The sequence below is a fragment of the Ischnura elegans genome, chromosome 1, assembly GCF_921293095.1.
Source record: "Ischnura elegans chromosome 1, ioIscEleg1.1, whole genome shotgun sequence".
Lineage (NCBI taxonomy): Eukaryota > Metazoa > Arthropoda > Insecta > Odonata > Coenagrionidae > Ischnura > Ischnura elegans.
In genome coordinates this window covers 38,876,849-38,892,979 of record NC_060246.1, presented here as the reverse complement: position 1 = coordinate 38,892,979, position 16,131 = coordinate 38,876,849, and the positions used below count along the sequence as shown (strand labels likewise).

The window sequence follows — 16,131 nt, the reverse complement described above, 5'->3', positions numbered from 1 at the left end:
ATGAGCTCTGTGCCTCATGCATGCATTTGCAATCTCAGAGGAAACTCCTGACTACTTTTATAGCACCTACGTCCCTGTGACGTCACATTTAGTGGCATCACATGGGCACCAATCTGGCCTTTTCAAGTGAGATTAAAATTGATCATTACCATTCATCTAAACTGGGATTTCTAAAACCAAATAATTTGTATATTATGAATACACTAATTGTGGGTAATGAATCGCAATCAATGCCTTTCGTTTTCTTTGATGAGGGAAACTACCCTATTGTGAATTTGTAATATGTATTGTTGATTGTATAAATCTAAAGGTAACCTTGGGGGCCTAGCTGGAGGTGGATGGAGTGGTTCTAAACCTACGACACCAAGAGCAGGGAGTCCAAGTCATGGAGGCCCTGGCCTTGCTGGTGGTTCTCCCCAGCACAGATTAAGTGGTGGTTGGCAGCAGCCGCAACCGACCACTCCAGCTAGAACGCCAACTGGTATGCATCACAATGGATCCTCTTTTAATGTCATTTACAAGAGATAATATTCAACATAGCATTAAAATCCACTGGAAACAATGAAAAAATATAAATTTGTTCTTTACTTTTACCTTTATCATAACATAATTTTTGTAAGATATTAAAGAGGAAGTTTTAAACGATAACTTGATGGTTAAGATTTGATATGACATCCATTTTAGAGTTGTAACTGGGCTGTAATACATACATATATGCTGTATGATATTATTTTAGTGTTTTTGCCAATACACCGAGCAAAAAGTGGTTTCGATGGCATTCTTGCCAGCCATTTTAGTAAGGGATGCAATTTCATTGCTCCACTAGGTACCCCACTTCACCAGGCAAGACCTCCTTCAGATGGCACTCCACGAGCTGCTGATTATAGCCGTTCACATTTTGACACTGCAAACAACAAGAATGATGCAGGTGAGCAATTCAAGTATTAATTATGTGCATGAATGTTGATGCTTCCTCTTCAATATTATTCTTACTTGTCCATCTCAGCAAACGTGGAACTTCAATGTTCCATGATTTTAAGGATGGGTTGGTTCCATTTTTCTGTTCATTCTGATTCAAGTTCGTTTCCTGGCATCAGTACCCTGTCTCAGTTCTCAGTTCCTGTTCTTAATCATGCATGTGTACTGCCACCTTTCAGATTTAGACAGTTAAGTTTTCAAGGATAGCATATTCAATGAATAGATTTTTACTGTGATGATATTGAACTGCCTATTCTATATTTTTGTATGTTATCTTTTAAATTAAGGGAAAGGATTTCCTGGAGCCAAAACAGCCAGTGGTGGCACTGGTGATGTTTTCAGTGATCTTTTAGGTAGCCAAGGTTATCAGTTTGCCTCTAAAAAGGATTCTGGTCCAAGGACTATAAATGAAATGAGGAAGGAAGATTTGGTCAAAGATATGGATCCTGACAAACTTAAGGTAGGTAGCAGAAAATTAGCAGTGACTGCAGAATTATGTTTCCACTATGGAGGGTCACAACCAAATGAGGAACTTGCATGGGTCGTAGATTGCTCTAAAAATTATTTTGAATAAGTCAAATGGATACATTAGCTCGCAAAAATACCTTCAGTGTCTCCATTCAACATCAAAAGAAATAAAAAAATTGCATTTAAAAAAGAGAAAAATTTCTCTGAGCCGACCACTGCGCGAAGACACCCGAGCGTTGCCGAGGCCAGGCATGACGTCATAGGTGCCTAAACAACCGTAGGGAGTAGGGAAATACGCTGAGCGCATGGTGTAAAATTTGTTTTGAGGGAGTATTTAGCCGCTCATCGTCACTTTATTTTGTTCTGTTATTCTTGGGCAAGTTTTCCTATTGCTATTGTGCCTAGATTATTACTTGGGATATTAATAATGCGGCATCGGGATGATGAAGTACAAGCGTTTCACTTCGTATGTTTTAGTTATCAGAGAAATGGATGATAACGTTGCCACTCGCTCGAAAAGTACACCTGAAATGCATCCACATCTGCATAATACCCCTTAAGCCGCCAAAAAGGCATGTGGCATGGGGTGTTAGGACACCAGCCTTTTTTTAGGACACCAAAAATTGATGCCACAACCCTCATGGAATTTGTTAAGACAAATTATTGCTATACGTCGGCGGCAAATTGAGATGTAAAAGAAACTTGTAATACTGGAGGAAAACGATCGTAAGCTGTGCTTTTGACATTAGAGTAAGCTGTGCTGTTGAATTTGGCAACGCCGAATTAGCGGAGAAGGTAGTCCTATCCGTCCTACGGTACGAATTCACAGCAAAACAGTCTGCACACAATCCACACGTGAGATCGTGAATCGGTTCCGCTTCCAACACACACACAAGCTACAACCTATTTCAATAATATAGGTAAATCCATAAACAATATACTACCATATGCCATAAAAATATAGTGGGAAATAGGCAAATACTCTTATCAAAAACTGGAAGTCACTGTCACATTCTTATATTCATCACGTACAACTTACAATAACAGAACTCGTTATGATGAAAACAACTATTTATTCACTGATTTCAACCCTTAAATTAGCCCACACAAGTGACACAGATGACTTTTCTCACTACTATTCGTTGAAATAATGGAATAACAAACTTCACACACAGTTTTTATTTCAATAGCGTGATCGTGAAATGTCATATCTATGGTGAACAACGGAGATTAGCACGTCACTGACAATTTTTACACTACTGTTAGACATTTATCGATAGCGTAATAGCACTTTTTTACAATTCAATTACGATGGAACACTGATAACTCTTGGCCGATATTTTTCAACCTTGTCAAACTTTGTGCATTACAACCACTGGCACTATGATTATTAGCAGTAGCTTAACGGGAGATGTCACGTTGAAAATAACACTATTTTGGCACAAAAATGTTCCTAGATGTCTCCAATCAGCGAGCAAAAGTTGCATTGACTGGAATTCACTCCATAATACAAGCAAAGACAGTCCTAAACGACGAATTCTCCGGTACCTACGAATAAACGGATGAAGTTATTGTATATAGAAGCTAAGCGGACATTAGTAAACATCAAAATCGTTCTAATTACATACTTAAATGAATTATATGCCGTCGATAACATCAACTTACAATTAACGTATCCCCCTTCCAATGGCCGTGGCTCAGACTCCTACAACGATGTTATTTAGGCATTATAAAATTTTTGGTTTAACTGCTCCAGTTTTATATTTTTTGCCCTTACTCAGATATTAATATTATAAATAATGCAAAATATGAGGGCTTCCAAGCCTCTATCGTCGGATATTTATGTATCTTTAAATATAAAATAATCAACACGTCTAACAAACGAAGCTCTCACAACTGCTGGAAACTATTTCAAACAATCACAACAATAGCTTCGCGTGATGTTTAGGCACCTTTGACGTCATCGAGGCTTCGTCGGCAGTGGCTTGGGGGGTGAGGGAGTTTTTCCCGCGCTTTAAAATTCGTTAGATTTATCATTGAATATCTCGCGAAGGAAAACTCAGATATACATGCAGTTTTCTTTGTTGTATTCAGAAAATAATTTTCTGTCCGCCTGTGAAATAAAAAAAATTCATGCAAGTTCCCCATTGTCTTTTCTAATGAATATTCTAAACTGCTTGGTGATGTTGTTACAATGTCTTTCAAAATCAATGCATTGTACAATCAATTCTCTTTCGTGCTTTGAGATTGCAGTTCAAATGTGTTATATATTTGTAAGCTAATGACATGAATCTCCATAATTGCAAGATTCTCTTTGAGTATCTCTTTGTAACATCTCTTTTTCTATTGTTCTAAAAAGCAGGGATCTAAAGCCTTGATTATCCTTGATCATTGAGAGGGAAGCCAAAATGGTTCAATGAGATAGAAAATCTGTTCATGATAATCTGACTGGAAGTTTTGGTCTTTTATTAAGTGTCATAATTTCTATGTCTTTTGCATCTACTCTATGCAAATAACCTTTGTATTTTAGGTGGAAAGGGAAATAAAGTAAGCGAGGGGAAGAAAGTAAGAGTATCAGAGGGCTTGAGGGCCAAAAAAGTGATTGGGGGATAGTTGAAAAATGGTTTATTGAACATTGGATAATGGACATCTACTTTATAATCATTAATATTTTTTCTATTGATGTTTTGTTATTAGGGGTTATTCTATTTTGTTGTGGAAAATTGTTGATATTTTGGTGCTCTTATTTTTGCAGATAATGGAATGGTTGGAGGGAAAACAGCACAACATTAGGGCACTCCTATGCTCAATGCATATGGTGCTGTGGGAGGATGCAAAGATGAAGAAAATAGAAATGTCTCAATTAGTCACCCCAGCTGATGTGAAGAAGGTGTATCGACGGGCATGTTTAGCTGTCCATCCTGACAAGGTAGATATTCTGAAGGCATGTGGGTGGTGTATGAGTTCTCTTGTGTAGGTAGTATAGGCCTACCTGTGTTTCTAAAAAGTGGTGTTCACACTTTGTAGGTGATACATTTATGCATGTGAATTTTCAACAGATTCAGGCTTCAATTGGTGACATATATGTAATTATAATTGGTGGTTAGACATATTTAAATAAATAAAAGATCGTAGCACTTTTCCACAAGATTTTTTATAAGTCCTTTTTTATAAGGTCTTGTACTAGATGATGGCTCAGTGAGCTGAAACGCGTTGTACGCATTAAAAATCTTGTGGAAAAGTGCTACGATCTTTTATTTATTTAAATGTATGAATATATTGTGATAAGTTTTGTAGAAATTAGGGTATCCATTTGAGAAGTGAAAAATTACATTTCACGTAAGCCTAAATAACTTTCCACTCTTAGCTGAATATGCATGAAGACACTTAGACTAGATGCACCAAGCACTGAGATGGATGGCAGTCTTAGATAAATTATCACTAATCAAATGAAATAGTTCCTTATGAAATGTATCAAATGAAGAAAACAACCTTTAATTAGTTTTATGTTACAATAATGTACTTCTTCGAGTATGCAGTGAGTCCTCGTTTAACGTCACCTACCGTTCCTGAAAAATGTGTCGATAAACGAAATGATGTTAATCGAAGCATAATATCCCATAAAAACAATGTAAAAATTGAATATCAGTTCCTAGACCTCACAATTCCTATGCGAAAAAATTTTAGCGTATCATATCTGGGGCATTTTTTACGATGGGAATGCCAAACTATGGCATAAATACGAGTTCCTGTCTTCATCGACGACAATAGCAGCAGTGACATAAATCCTTCTCCATTTTTGTATCTTCCCGCATTTGCTTTTCGGCTTCGTTATAGTGCGGTCCAATGAATACTACCAGACGCTACAGACCGGGGATCCGGTGCTCCGGTCCATAGGCCCTACCCTCGCTACGAGAATTTCTTTTCGGACCGGTCAGGAGCGAAATCAAAATGGCGCAAATGAGCGAGGGCGGGCAAACTGGGATTATGAAATCGAAGAGATGGTTTTAATTGCGAATTGAGGTGGACGGGCGTCGCCTGGGCATCATCATCGCTGAAACATCGTCGCAGTAACAGGAACCAAAATTATTGTGAACATTGTTTTCTTGGACATTGTCGTGGCAATGTCTCTGATGCTAAAATTTGCCAAAACCGTAATCGCAATTAACAATATACACACCGTTTTACACTTTGAATAGACTGACCGTATTACCCCCCACGAAACAAACAACCTGTAACGCCTGCCACTTCGCCTTTTTTCTCGTGCGAAATTTAAAATACGTGACGTTATCGCGAAATGACGTTAAACGGGGTGACGTAGAACGAGGACTCACTGTAGTCACCTCTATTTTGCCTAAAATCTCATGGAAAAAAGTCATTGGGGCACCATATAGGGGAGAGTATGTGACCAAAAGAATGAATTATGGAACCTGAACGCCACCTTCAAGGTATAATTTACGGCATGGCAGACTTAAGTATTTGCTATTTAATCATTTTTGAAGGTTACTAGGATTGTAAATTGTTTTGTTGACAGTGGGAGAGCAGAGTATTTCTGTCATATTCAGTTTGCAATCCAATTTTTGAGGGAATGATTGCAAGAAGTTGAAATGCATATGATGGAATCATGATGATTCTTTTATTTCTATAATTCTTCAGCATTTCTTCTTGCAATTACTTTCGGTGCCACCCTGACAGACCGCAAGTGGTAGAATAAGTTCTGCCAGTTGGGTTTTAATCGTTATTTCCTTTTTGCATTAATCTCTACACCTAAGTCCATTGTATTTCCCAGCGTGTACCACTACAGCAAACAGTGTAAATTTATTCATTGTAAGCTATTGGTTGCCTTTCGCTGTTATTTCAAAACTTAAGAATATCTTTCTTTTTAACCAATTATTTATGTGGAGAGAAGGCTCTTATTTCCTGGCTTAGGGATGATGGCTTAATGTATCAGCTACTGTTTAACTAGATACAGCTACATTTAACTAGTTCCATCTAGTTAAATGTATCAGCTACATTTAACTAGTTCCATCTAGTTAAATGTATCAGCTACATTTAACTAGATGGAACCTCGTTAAAGCGAGTATGGGCTATAGCGAGACCCCCGCTATTACGAGAGATAGCCGATGCACCGTCGATTGACCCTATAATAAGAATGTTAAAAAATTCGTTTTTACGAGGCCCTTTTGGTGTTGGCTGTCGCCATAGCGAGGGTTTCACCGCCGGAAAAACTTACGTCAAGACTCCTTAATCTCTGTAATTGCTAGCGATCTGTTAGAAATGAAGTTAATGGAGTGCTCAGTCTCAAATTTATGTGGTAAACTGTCGTTTGATAAATAAGTAGTTAATTTTGGTGAAAATATTGTGGCATTAGCATTCGCGAATGCTTGATCTTCTTTTGTTCCTCGGGCGTCAGAAAGTTGTCGTCATCATACCCGCACGTCCATGAGTTGCATGAATAGAAAGCATTTGATGGTAGACGCCATGGCCAAAAAAACACCAAACACGTCTAAGCGAGAAAATAAAAATAAAGGAGTAATATGAGAGCGTCGAAATTAATTTATCTTCCTATTCGCTCTTCACAATTCAAAAAAAAAAATAAAAGAGTCCAAGGAATGCAGACTATGTAGAGTTATAAGGAGCTTTGTTCGGGTGGTTTTGCCCACTTCAATCTGCGGGAACTTCTGAGAAAGGGGCTACGCCTAAGCCTAAAGCGGAATATTTCAGGGATGGACTGCGAATCGAGAATTTCAAGAGTGCGGAAGGTTGATTATACTAATGCAAAGCACCAAAGCGTTATCTCCCCTCATAATTGCTGGTGATGCCTGCAGTCTAAACCCGAAGTCGTGGAAGAAAGGACTCCGATCATAAGTATCTTAAGAAGTATTCCTCGCGTGATATAACATAGACGAAACGGAACTTTTTTACATCCTACTCCCCGACAAAATCCTTGCAGTACGAGGTATTTCTTGCAATGATGCCTCTAAAGGTATGTAGTGCGCCTTAGCGATGATGTAGGATGTACGATGCAATGATACTGAGCGTGAATTGTCCGGATGGACGTATTTATTCTCCGTTGCGGATTCACAAGGGTGAACTATTCGCGTCAGTGGTCGGAGTCGTACCGGCGTTCTCTTCCGTCACGTGGGTAGCCGAGTATCCCCTGGTGGCCGCTGGAAAAACTCAAAGAACAACTGACTCTCGTTTGCAGTGCCGTGGTAAACTCGGTGTATTATTTCAAATACGTCGCGAGCGTAACACTCAAAAAGGATTTTTTTTAACAACGGCAATTTTAATCACATAATTTTTCAAGCTTAGCAAACTTTTTACCGTAGATAATGAAGATATTACATTATCTGATAGAAAAAGTCTTCCAAGGTAGGAATGTTATACATTCACTGCCGCTTAATGTACAGGAACAATAAACGTATACCAATGGAAACATTTGAGGCATTAAATAACCGCAATACAGTTTTATTAGTTAATTTTTGAAATTTCAGTGGAAAATACCAAAATAATGGAATGATTACGTAAATGCTCTAATTAAGTGCATAGAAAAATGGCTTCGTCGGTTGTGCATTGGCATAATGATTGATAAAACAATGCTTTGCATGATTTTTATTCAGTAAGGTGCTTATAAATTGTTTGAATAGTAAGTCGTTGTTTGAGTAAGGAAATTAGTGATGCAAAAAAACATCACCTTTCGTCTGGATTTATGCTTACGTTCATCGGATAGAAATTTATCTGTCGCCGCACCACTCCTGTTCCTGTATAACTGTTCGCAATAGGTATATTGGCTATTATTTGCTCCACCTCCGGTAAAGCGACAATTCGCTATAGCGAGTGTTTATTGGTGCACCGTGGGGTGTCGTTATATCGAGGTTGCACTGTAATTCTCAATTTAGTTGGTGGTGTCATATTTTCATGTCTTAATTTTTAAGAGCAGAATAAGTAAGGGTAGGCATGATGTCACAATAAACTGTTGCTGATGAAAAACTAAAGTAGAAATATTATTTTTCTGTGAGCTTCTAATTTCAAGAAAACCACCAGAAGATGATGATGTGCCGCACACTCCTGACTCTTGATAGTACAAATGACACCCTTTTAGTAGCAGATAACCCGAAATTACACAGAACATATGTGGCTGGGGATATTAACTAATGGCCTCTCCTCCATCCCGACTCCCAGATGCCTTGCCGCATAATCCCATCCCCTACCCCACCCCAGTTTTGCAGGTAGCATTATTTTCATCCTCAAATGGTGACAAGGTTTAATGCATACGAATGAGAAACATACGTTCTGACACAGCTTTATTGCAGATAATCCAATTACAATAAAAAGGAGATATTTATTGAGTCACGGAATTGCAAAAATAAATTTACAAATACGCAAGCACAACATCATGGCAAATTTATAGTGACAAAGAAATCTCAGAACAAAAAAAATCAATAATGCTTGACTCGCGATATGCAATAAAAATTTTAACTAGCTTCTATTCCACTGAATGAGATCCTACAAATCCATAAAAAGAGGCTGCACTCAAATGATCTGCATGGTGAAATGAAGAAAAAAATTTTAAGTATGATGTCCACTGTCAAAAATCCGTGTTTTAATAAAAATCAAGGCTATTGCAGAATTTCTTGAATTTGAAATTGTTATTCACGATGCACATATCTCCATCTGTCGAGATAGGGAGAGAAGCACAGAAAGAGAATTGTATTCCAAGATGATTATACTTTTTTAGAGACCAAATGCTATCCAAGGCTCTCGAATAGGGATGAAAAATTTCATTGTAAATGATACAGCGGAATGGGCTGGAAAAGATGTAGAATTTTGAATTATGGAAATATGAAGAATCAAGGACATGATGGGAACGCAATATAGTATTATGTAGTTCTTGGGTGTATACCCAATACAAAGTTAAATGGGACTGAATTTTCACAAAATTCATCCAGGAAAAATTCAGTGAACAATTTTTGAATTTCATCCATGGTTGATATTGTTCTATAAGCTATCCAATAGGTCAGAGAGATGGCTGTTTATAAATATCAAATCACTTATTCCAATACATTTTGCAAAATGTAGGAATATGGTGATAAAAGAAAGTGATTCCATGGACTTACCAAATCTCAAATTAGATGAAACATGTTTTTTTTACAAAATGCTCAATCCCACTAGGTTAATACTTGTCAATGACGGGTGAACCAGATTTATGATGAGTTTGTTTAAGCAGAAGAATACAGTGCAACCTCGATATAACGACACCCCACGGTGCACTAATAAACACTCGCTATAGCGAATTGTCGCTTTACCGGAGGTGGAACAAATAATAGCCAATATACCTGTTGCGAACAGATATACAGGAACAGGAGTGAACGGCGACAGATAAACATCTATCCGATAAACGTAAGCATAAATCCAGACGAAAGGCGATGTTTTTTTGCATCACTAAATTTCCTTACTCAAATAACGATTAACTATTCAAACAATTTATAAGCGCCGCACTGAATAAAAATCATGCAAAGCATTGTTTCGTCAATCATTATATTTATCGAACGACAGTTTACCACATAAATTTGAGACTGAGCACTCCAGTAACTTCATTTCTAACAGATCGCTAGCAATTACAGAGGTTAAGGAGTCTTGATGAAAGTCTTCCGGCGGTGAAACCCTCGCTATGGCGAGAACCAACACCGAAAGGGTCTCGTAAAAACGAATTTTTTAACACGCTTATTATAGGGTCAATTGACGGTGCATCGGCTATCTCTCGTAATAGCGGGGGTGTCGCTATAGCCCGTACTCGCTTTAACGAGGTTCCACTGTAACTGAGAAAAATTTATATTCCTTTGTAATGGTCCACGCTATCTATATTTAATATGAACTTTCCAAATTATTACCTGAGAAAGTTATGCTGCCGTTTTGCACTCATCCAGGAACTACGGAATGAGGCTTACTTTCATGCCCATTTGCCCTCTTTCAAGTTGCACTACAAAAAAAGGTATGGCAATGCAACAGACTTAGGTGAACATCCTTGATGTTTGATACATGATGCTTCTATCTAGAACTTCATTTTTACGGCCTTAGGATATCATACAACAATACAAAAAGTCAATTTATTCATTCAAAATTTTCTGCAAATTCTTCAAAGTATTGGTGGAAACCACCGACAGAAAGTCAAATTTTGTTTAAGAGCAGAAGTGACAACATTCCATTCTTGGAAATGCTTTTTTGACTGTTAGTACCTAGCTGCATTTTTCCTTAAATCCTCACTAATGGCAGCTTTGCCATTGGTATAAGTCAGGAAAATTTTAAAAATATTAAGACTGGAAATCAGAGAAGGATGAGGGATATTGGATGTGGAAAGTTGGTATAAACCCTGTTGTTGAATGGAAAATTACAATTATGTTCAAGCTCTTCGGGATAAAAAAATTAAATTCCAATCTTGGGTGTGGGGCTAATTCAAGGAAGTATACATGTATGCAAATTAAAATGTTTTTAAATTATGGTACCCCATCCACGATTAACATTTTTTGATGAGTGAAAGCAATTGTAGCTGTTTAGGCAGCTAAGTTCGTGTGGTTGTTCGTCTTAAATTAATGGTGTTGTTTGATTTATCTTTACGTATATCATCTCCAAAATCACCTTACCATTTTATTTTGTAAACATTAGTGAGTATTCATTAGTGAATTAAATGCAAAATCAATTAGTTTTTCCATTTGTTTCAATTATGACTATTAAGTTGTTAATCTGGAATTAAATTAATAGGTATAATTTTTGCAAAAAAATGCAAAATAAGGCATTGCAAATAAAATCAACACGTTTGAAAGACTCCATTTCCCATTTTTCCAAACACCTGTCCGAATCCGGCCACAGCAGTGATTTTAATATTAAAATTTTACATGTACATGACAGAAGTGTAAAACTGGATATTTTAGAAATTTTAGAAATCACCAAATGCACACTTGCACGTAACATCGAAATTTTTAATGATATGACTGTATTCAAATGTTCTAATTTTTTATCTACTGTTTTAAAATCTGACTTCTTCCTTGATAATCCTTCCTCCTCCCCTTCCCATTAACCTCGTTACCACCCGACTTTCTATCTGCCTGCCCCCCCCCCCCCCCCCCAAGCTTTTATACTTTGTGTTTTGACCCTCCAATCCAACCAACAATGCTCCTCCTCATTTAGTTCCCCCCCTCCTCCTCCTTCCCTCACACTATTGTTGGATAAATAAGGCTGGGCGTTGTACGCTATTGCTCAGTTAGTCTTGATAATGACGGTGTAAACGTTGAAACTAGTAGACAGCTTAAATAAATTTTGTGGAATAGTACTGTGTTTTTGATTCACCATGAATAAGGCATTGCAATTCGAACTCAACCTTAAACTCGTGAGCTTTAGCCCAATTTGACTTCATTTTAAAATTTGGTGTTTGCTCAGCTCTATTTAAAATGAAAAATTGAATCATCCAGTTGAAACTAAAGAAAGAGCCAAAATAGATATAATCTCTAAATTAAATATAAGTGCTATTTTTCAAATTTATATCATGGCATGAAATATTTCTCCAAATAATGATGATGTTTTCATTTTATTCAAAGCTTAAGAGTTTGCCGAAGATTTTGTATTGTTTTCTACATTATCTAATATCAATCATGACCTTTTTCTGAACAGCAAATTGGAACACCAAATGAAAACATAGCAAAGTTGATATTTATGGAGCTGAACAATGCATGGAGTGATTTTGAAAATGATGCCAGCCAGCAGCAAATGTTTGGAAATTAAAATTGATGCAGAATCACTATTTTTGAAGTTCAATGGTGATTATATCGCTTATCATTCCATATCTCTGACATAAATCAAGAAGACAAAGTATGAAGGAAAAGAAGCTATTGCCACAATTAAACAGCACTGCACACTTGGTTAGTTCTCTCCCAAATACACAAATGTGATAAAGGTCTCATATGGTTTTGTGGCCTGTATTTTGAACATAATGTTTTTATATTTGCTTTGTTATTATTCTCGTTGTTGTACATTATTTATGAAAGATATAATTCATTACTAGACCCATCATTGTCAAAAGAGGTTATCTCATCAAGGCATGCAACTTAATGTACCTAATTGTTTTATTTTATTTGCAAGTATGTAATGGCAAATATAAACCATTGCCATTGTGAACAGCGTAAAACAAAGTTGAAATGTAGTGTTGCAGTTGAAAGAAACTATTGGTAATTCTCATCATGATTGCATCAATAGCTAAAAGAATCAACTCATGATCTCTTGGGTTTGTTGGTTTTTTAAGTGTTGTACTTACATTTGACTTTCCCTTTGAAACTGGCCACCCTCAACTGTATTGATTGGAAGCTCATGTAGCAAGTACACCTTCTTGTTTAAGAGATGCTCCATCTTGTAATTCAGGTATTTTAATATAAAAAAATTTATCTCTTCTCATGTGGTTAATTTATTAGAAGTAGCTCCAAGGTCAATTAATGCAGTCAATAAATATATTGTCCTTAATGCTTCTTGTATTCGATGCTAGGCATAAATGAAGGGATGAGAAAACTCTTTGGTAGAATATGATGTCTTTACAGTTTCAAACATCAAACTGATATGTGATCGCATGCCATAAACATTTGATGTTAATGCTTAGTACTTGCATGTTTCATGTTCTATTGTGTAAATGAAATGAACTTCATGGTGTCTGAGGGAAAACAAGAGTCTGGTGTTCTTAGGTTGGTTTCCCTATATGGTGGCAACATTTAATGAGTTACGCTTTCAGAAATTCATGGAATTTGGTCATCATTAATGCTTATGCGTTTTTTTTCCCAGTAGGTGAGTTTGTATTGCATTATATAAAATCACCATATCAAAAGTTTAATTTTCCAAATTCATAAAGAAAAAGTTCTTGTAGGAAGGGTAATTTTTGTTACCTGCTCTAATGTGGAAATTTATTTATTCTTTTATTCATTATTAAAATATTTTATGGTTCTTTCTTTGAATATTTTGTGTTATTTTTGTGTAACATGTGTGCCTAAGTCATACATTTTAAAGTGTCCCTGTATTTATGGTAATTTGTATTGCTTTTATTGTCAGCTTATTATTTGTTAAGTTGTAACATCATTTGCAAATTATGTCAATTAATGTTTAGTTCGTAATGTTGTGTTACGTGCTTATATTTTGGTGCAAAAACATTCACTGAGTTCTAAGGCATTCATATTCATTATATGTACTGTAGAATTCCCCGTAAAAATACTAAAGGTAATCCATTTATGAGCTTAAGTCTTCGGATTATGTTCCTAGTGACTCAATTGCAATTTATGTGATATTTTCTTTACTCATGTAGCATACTATGCCTGACTACAAGTTATGCAATTTAAAATTATAGTTTTACACTGAGAAATACTAATGAAAGTTATAAATGCACTGTGGAATTACCCTGATAACCGTGCATTTGTAAATGACACAAAGTGTATTTAACTTTTACAGCTACAATGGAATTTACTTAACTCCAAGAAAGAAAGTAGTACACGATTATGGAATGTAAAAAATAGATACCATAGGTAAAAGAAGTTGTTGCATTGCGCTGACATTGTACATTTCCAATTATTAAGTATTTATGTAAACTACTAAGTGTGAGCAATACTATTGGATGAAGTGGTTATGTAAATCTTAATGTTCTAAAGCATTTTCCCAGTTGTTTGGATTTATATACAGTATATACTAGATTGTATATTACTAGCCATTGAAGTCATGGCTTAGACCAGTGTTGCCAGTTGTATGATTAGTAGAAATGTAAAAATTGTAAATAATTTATGACTGTGATCAGTTGAGATTATATATGGCATAGTAATGCTAGTCATGATAATTGAATTGTAAATGATTTTCTTCTTGGAAGAAGAATCAGAATTTGAAAGCAATTCATGGAAATAGCTTCTTGAAATGGAGAAAGAGAGAGATCATTTCACTGGTTGCTCTGATAATAACAAAGTGAAGTACATTCCTGATGCATTCTTGGTAGTGAATAAATCTCCAAGGATTTGAATCCCTGTAATCCTGTCGCATAATCACATTTATGGATGTGTATATATATATGTATGAATATATATGTGCATGTGGCCATAACCTTAATTTAAATGGAATCCATTTAATGCATTTCAGTACTGCTGTTGATAACCCATGTAAACCTTAAAGTTATTTTAATGTATATAATAAGGCATTAAAGAATAAAAATATTTTTTTTGCTAATATAATGAGCATTTTTTTCTCTGCAATACGTGTAAAAAAAGGATAGTACTTGTGCCAGTTTTACTTTTGAAGAAAAGTTTGAATGGATCATCTTAGACTTTTGGAATTAATTTCTGTTGTTTGTATTCCAAGTCCTTAGCTATATGCATCTTATATCTAATGCTGTGAAGGCTCTATTGAATTGATAATTCAGTCTCAACTTCAAATGATGGGAATTGGGGTGAGGACCAGAATCCCTGATGGCCGAGCTTGCAATGGATGCAAAATTTTGGAAGACTTAGCTCCTGAAAAAAAATTAAAATAATCCTTGAAAAAAATCTTCAAAGTATCATAGTTTCAAAGAGAGATAGCTTGTCTGGCATATAGTTTTGTGAGTGAAATGAAGGGGTTCATTTCAGTCCAAAGAACAGTGGTTAAATGGTTAAATCAAATTCTCTTCTTAGAGGTCTTTGTTATCTTGTTGCATAAGCAATCATTAGAAGAATTGAAGACTTCAAGACTTTCTGCTGGAGATGGACTGGATGGGTTTGGTGAGAAGCTGTGAGCTAAGCAGAGCAGTGGGATAAGAAAGTTAACTATACATTACATGATATACTAAAACATATGTTGACAATCCTACAGTGCATGAATTGAAGGTTCAACCCTTCTTGGTTTCAGGGGTGCAGCTAGGAATTAAGGCTGGGGGGGGGGGTTTAGGTGAAACTAACACCGGGTGTGTGGGGGTATGGTATACCCACCAGGATAAGCAGTAGGTGCGAATTGTGGAATTTTAAAGATAAATGGTTCAAATTGGTGAGTTTTACGGTTCCCTGAGGGGTATTTTATTCATCCTTACACTATTCTATTAGTAATATCAATCCAATTCAGTAAAATGCGTTAAACTTAATAAATTCTTTGAGCTCGGGGGGGGGGGGGGGGGGGGTTTCATCCCCCAAAACCCCCCCCTTGTTGTGCCACAGCTTGGTTTTACCCGGAGCTCTTAAATTACATTTCCTTATGAATTTTACTGTCTACATGCATGCAATAAAGTCATATCTAAAGTAAAGTTCCATATTTTGGTCTTGAATTGATCCCCTGCTATGTATTTACTTCAAATGTAGATTTCTGGATTTTTGTTGAAATTATTTGTGAAGAACGTGCAATGGAATGAAAAATTACGAACAGCTTCTGGAGAGAACCGTTAACGAAAAGTGCATTTTTGATTGTTGCGTCTCCATGCTAATAAAATAAAACGAGATAGCAGAAACGCCGATCGGTAGACGCCTTGTAATTACACATTATTTTTTCTCTTTTCTAAAACAATTTTGTTTTCGCGAAACAACGAAAAATTTTCCATATATTAAATACTAGAACGCTCTCAATTTTTCTAACGTTCCTCTGATGCCACACGATGAACCTTTGCGATGAACGTTTTATTCGTGCGGCGCGCGCAACCTCGACTTACAC

The 16,131-nt window shown here is 36.3% G+C and overlaps 1 protein-coding gene across 4 annotated transcripts in view; it reads left to right on the top strand.

Annotated features, from left to right (window-relative positions):
* The window catches only part of LOC124158991 (cyclin-G-associated kinase), a 47,576-nt gene extending 32,886 nt beyond the window's left edge, over positions 1-14,690 (top strand). For 3 of the 4 annotated variants that reach the window (XM_046534463.1, XM_046534471.1, XM_046534454.1), the window contains 5 exons: positions 311-481; positions 827-928; positions 1,266-1,438; positions 4,202-4,375; positions 12,115-14,690. In XM_046534463.1, coding sequence (XP_046390419.1) covers positions 311-481; positions 827-928; positions 1,266-1,438; positions 4,202-4,375; positions 12,115-12,225 — 731 coding nt within the window. In that variant the 3' untranslated portion in view covers positions 12,226-14,690. The remainder of the gene's footprint in view (positions 1-310; positions 482-826; positions 929-1,265; positions 1,439-4,201; positions 4,376-12,114) is intronic. The other variant, XM_046534481.1, reaches the window with a different exon arrangement.
* The last annotated feature ends 1,441 nt before the right edge of the window (positions 14,691-16,131 follow it).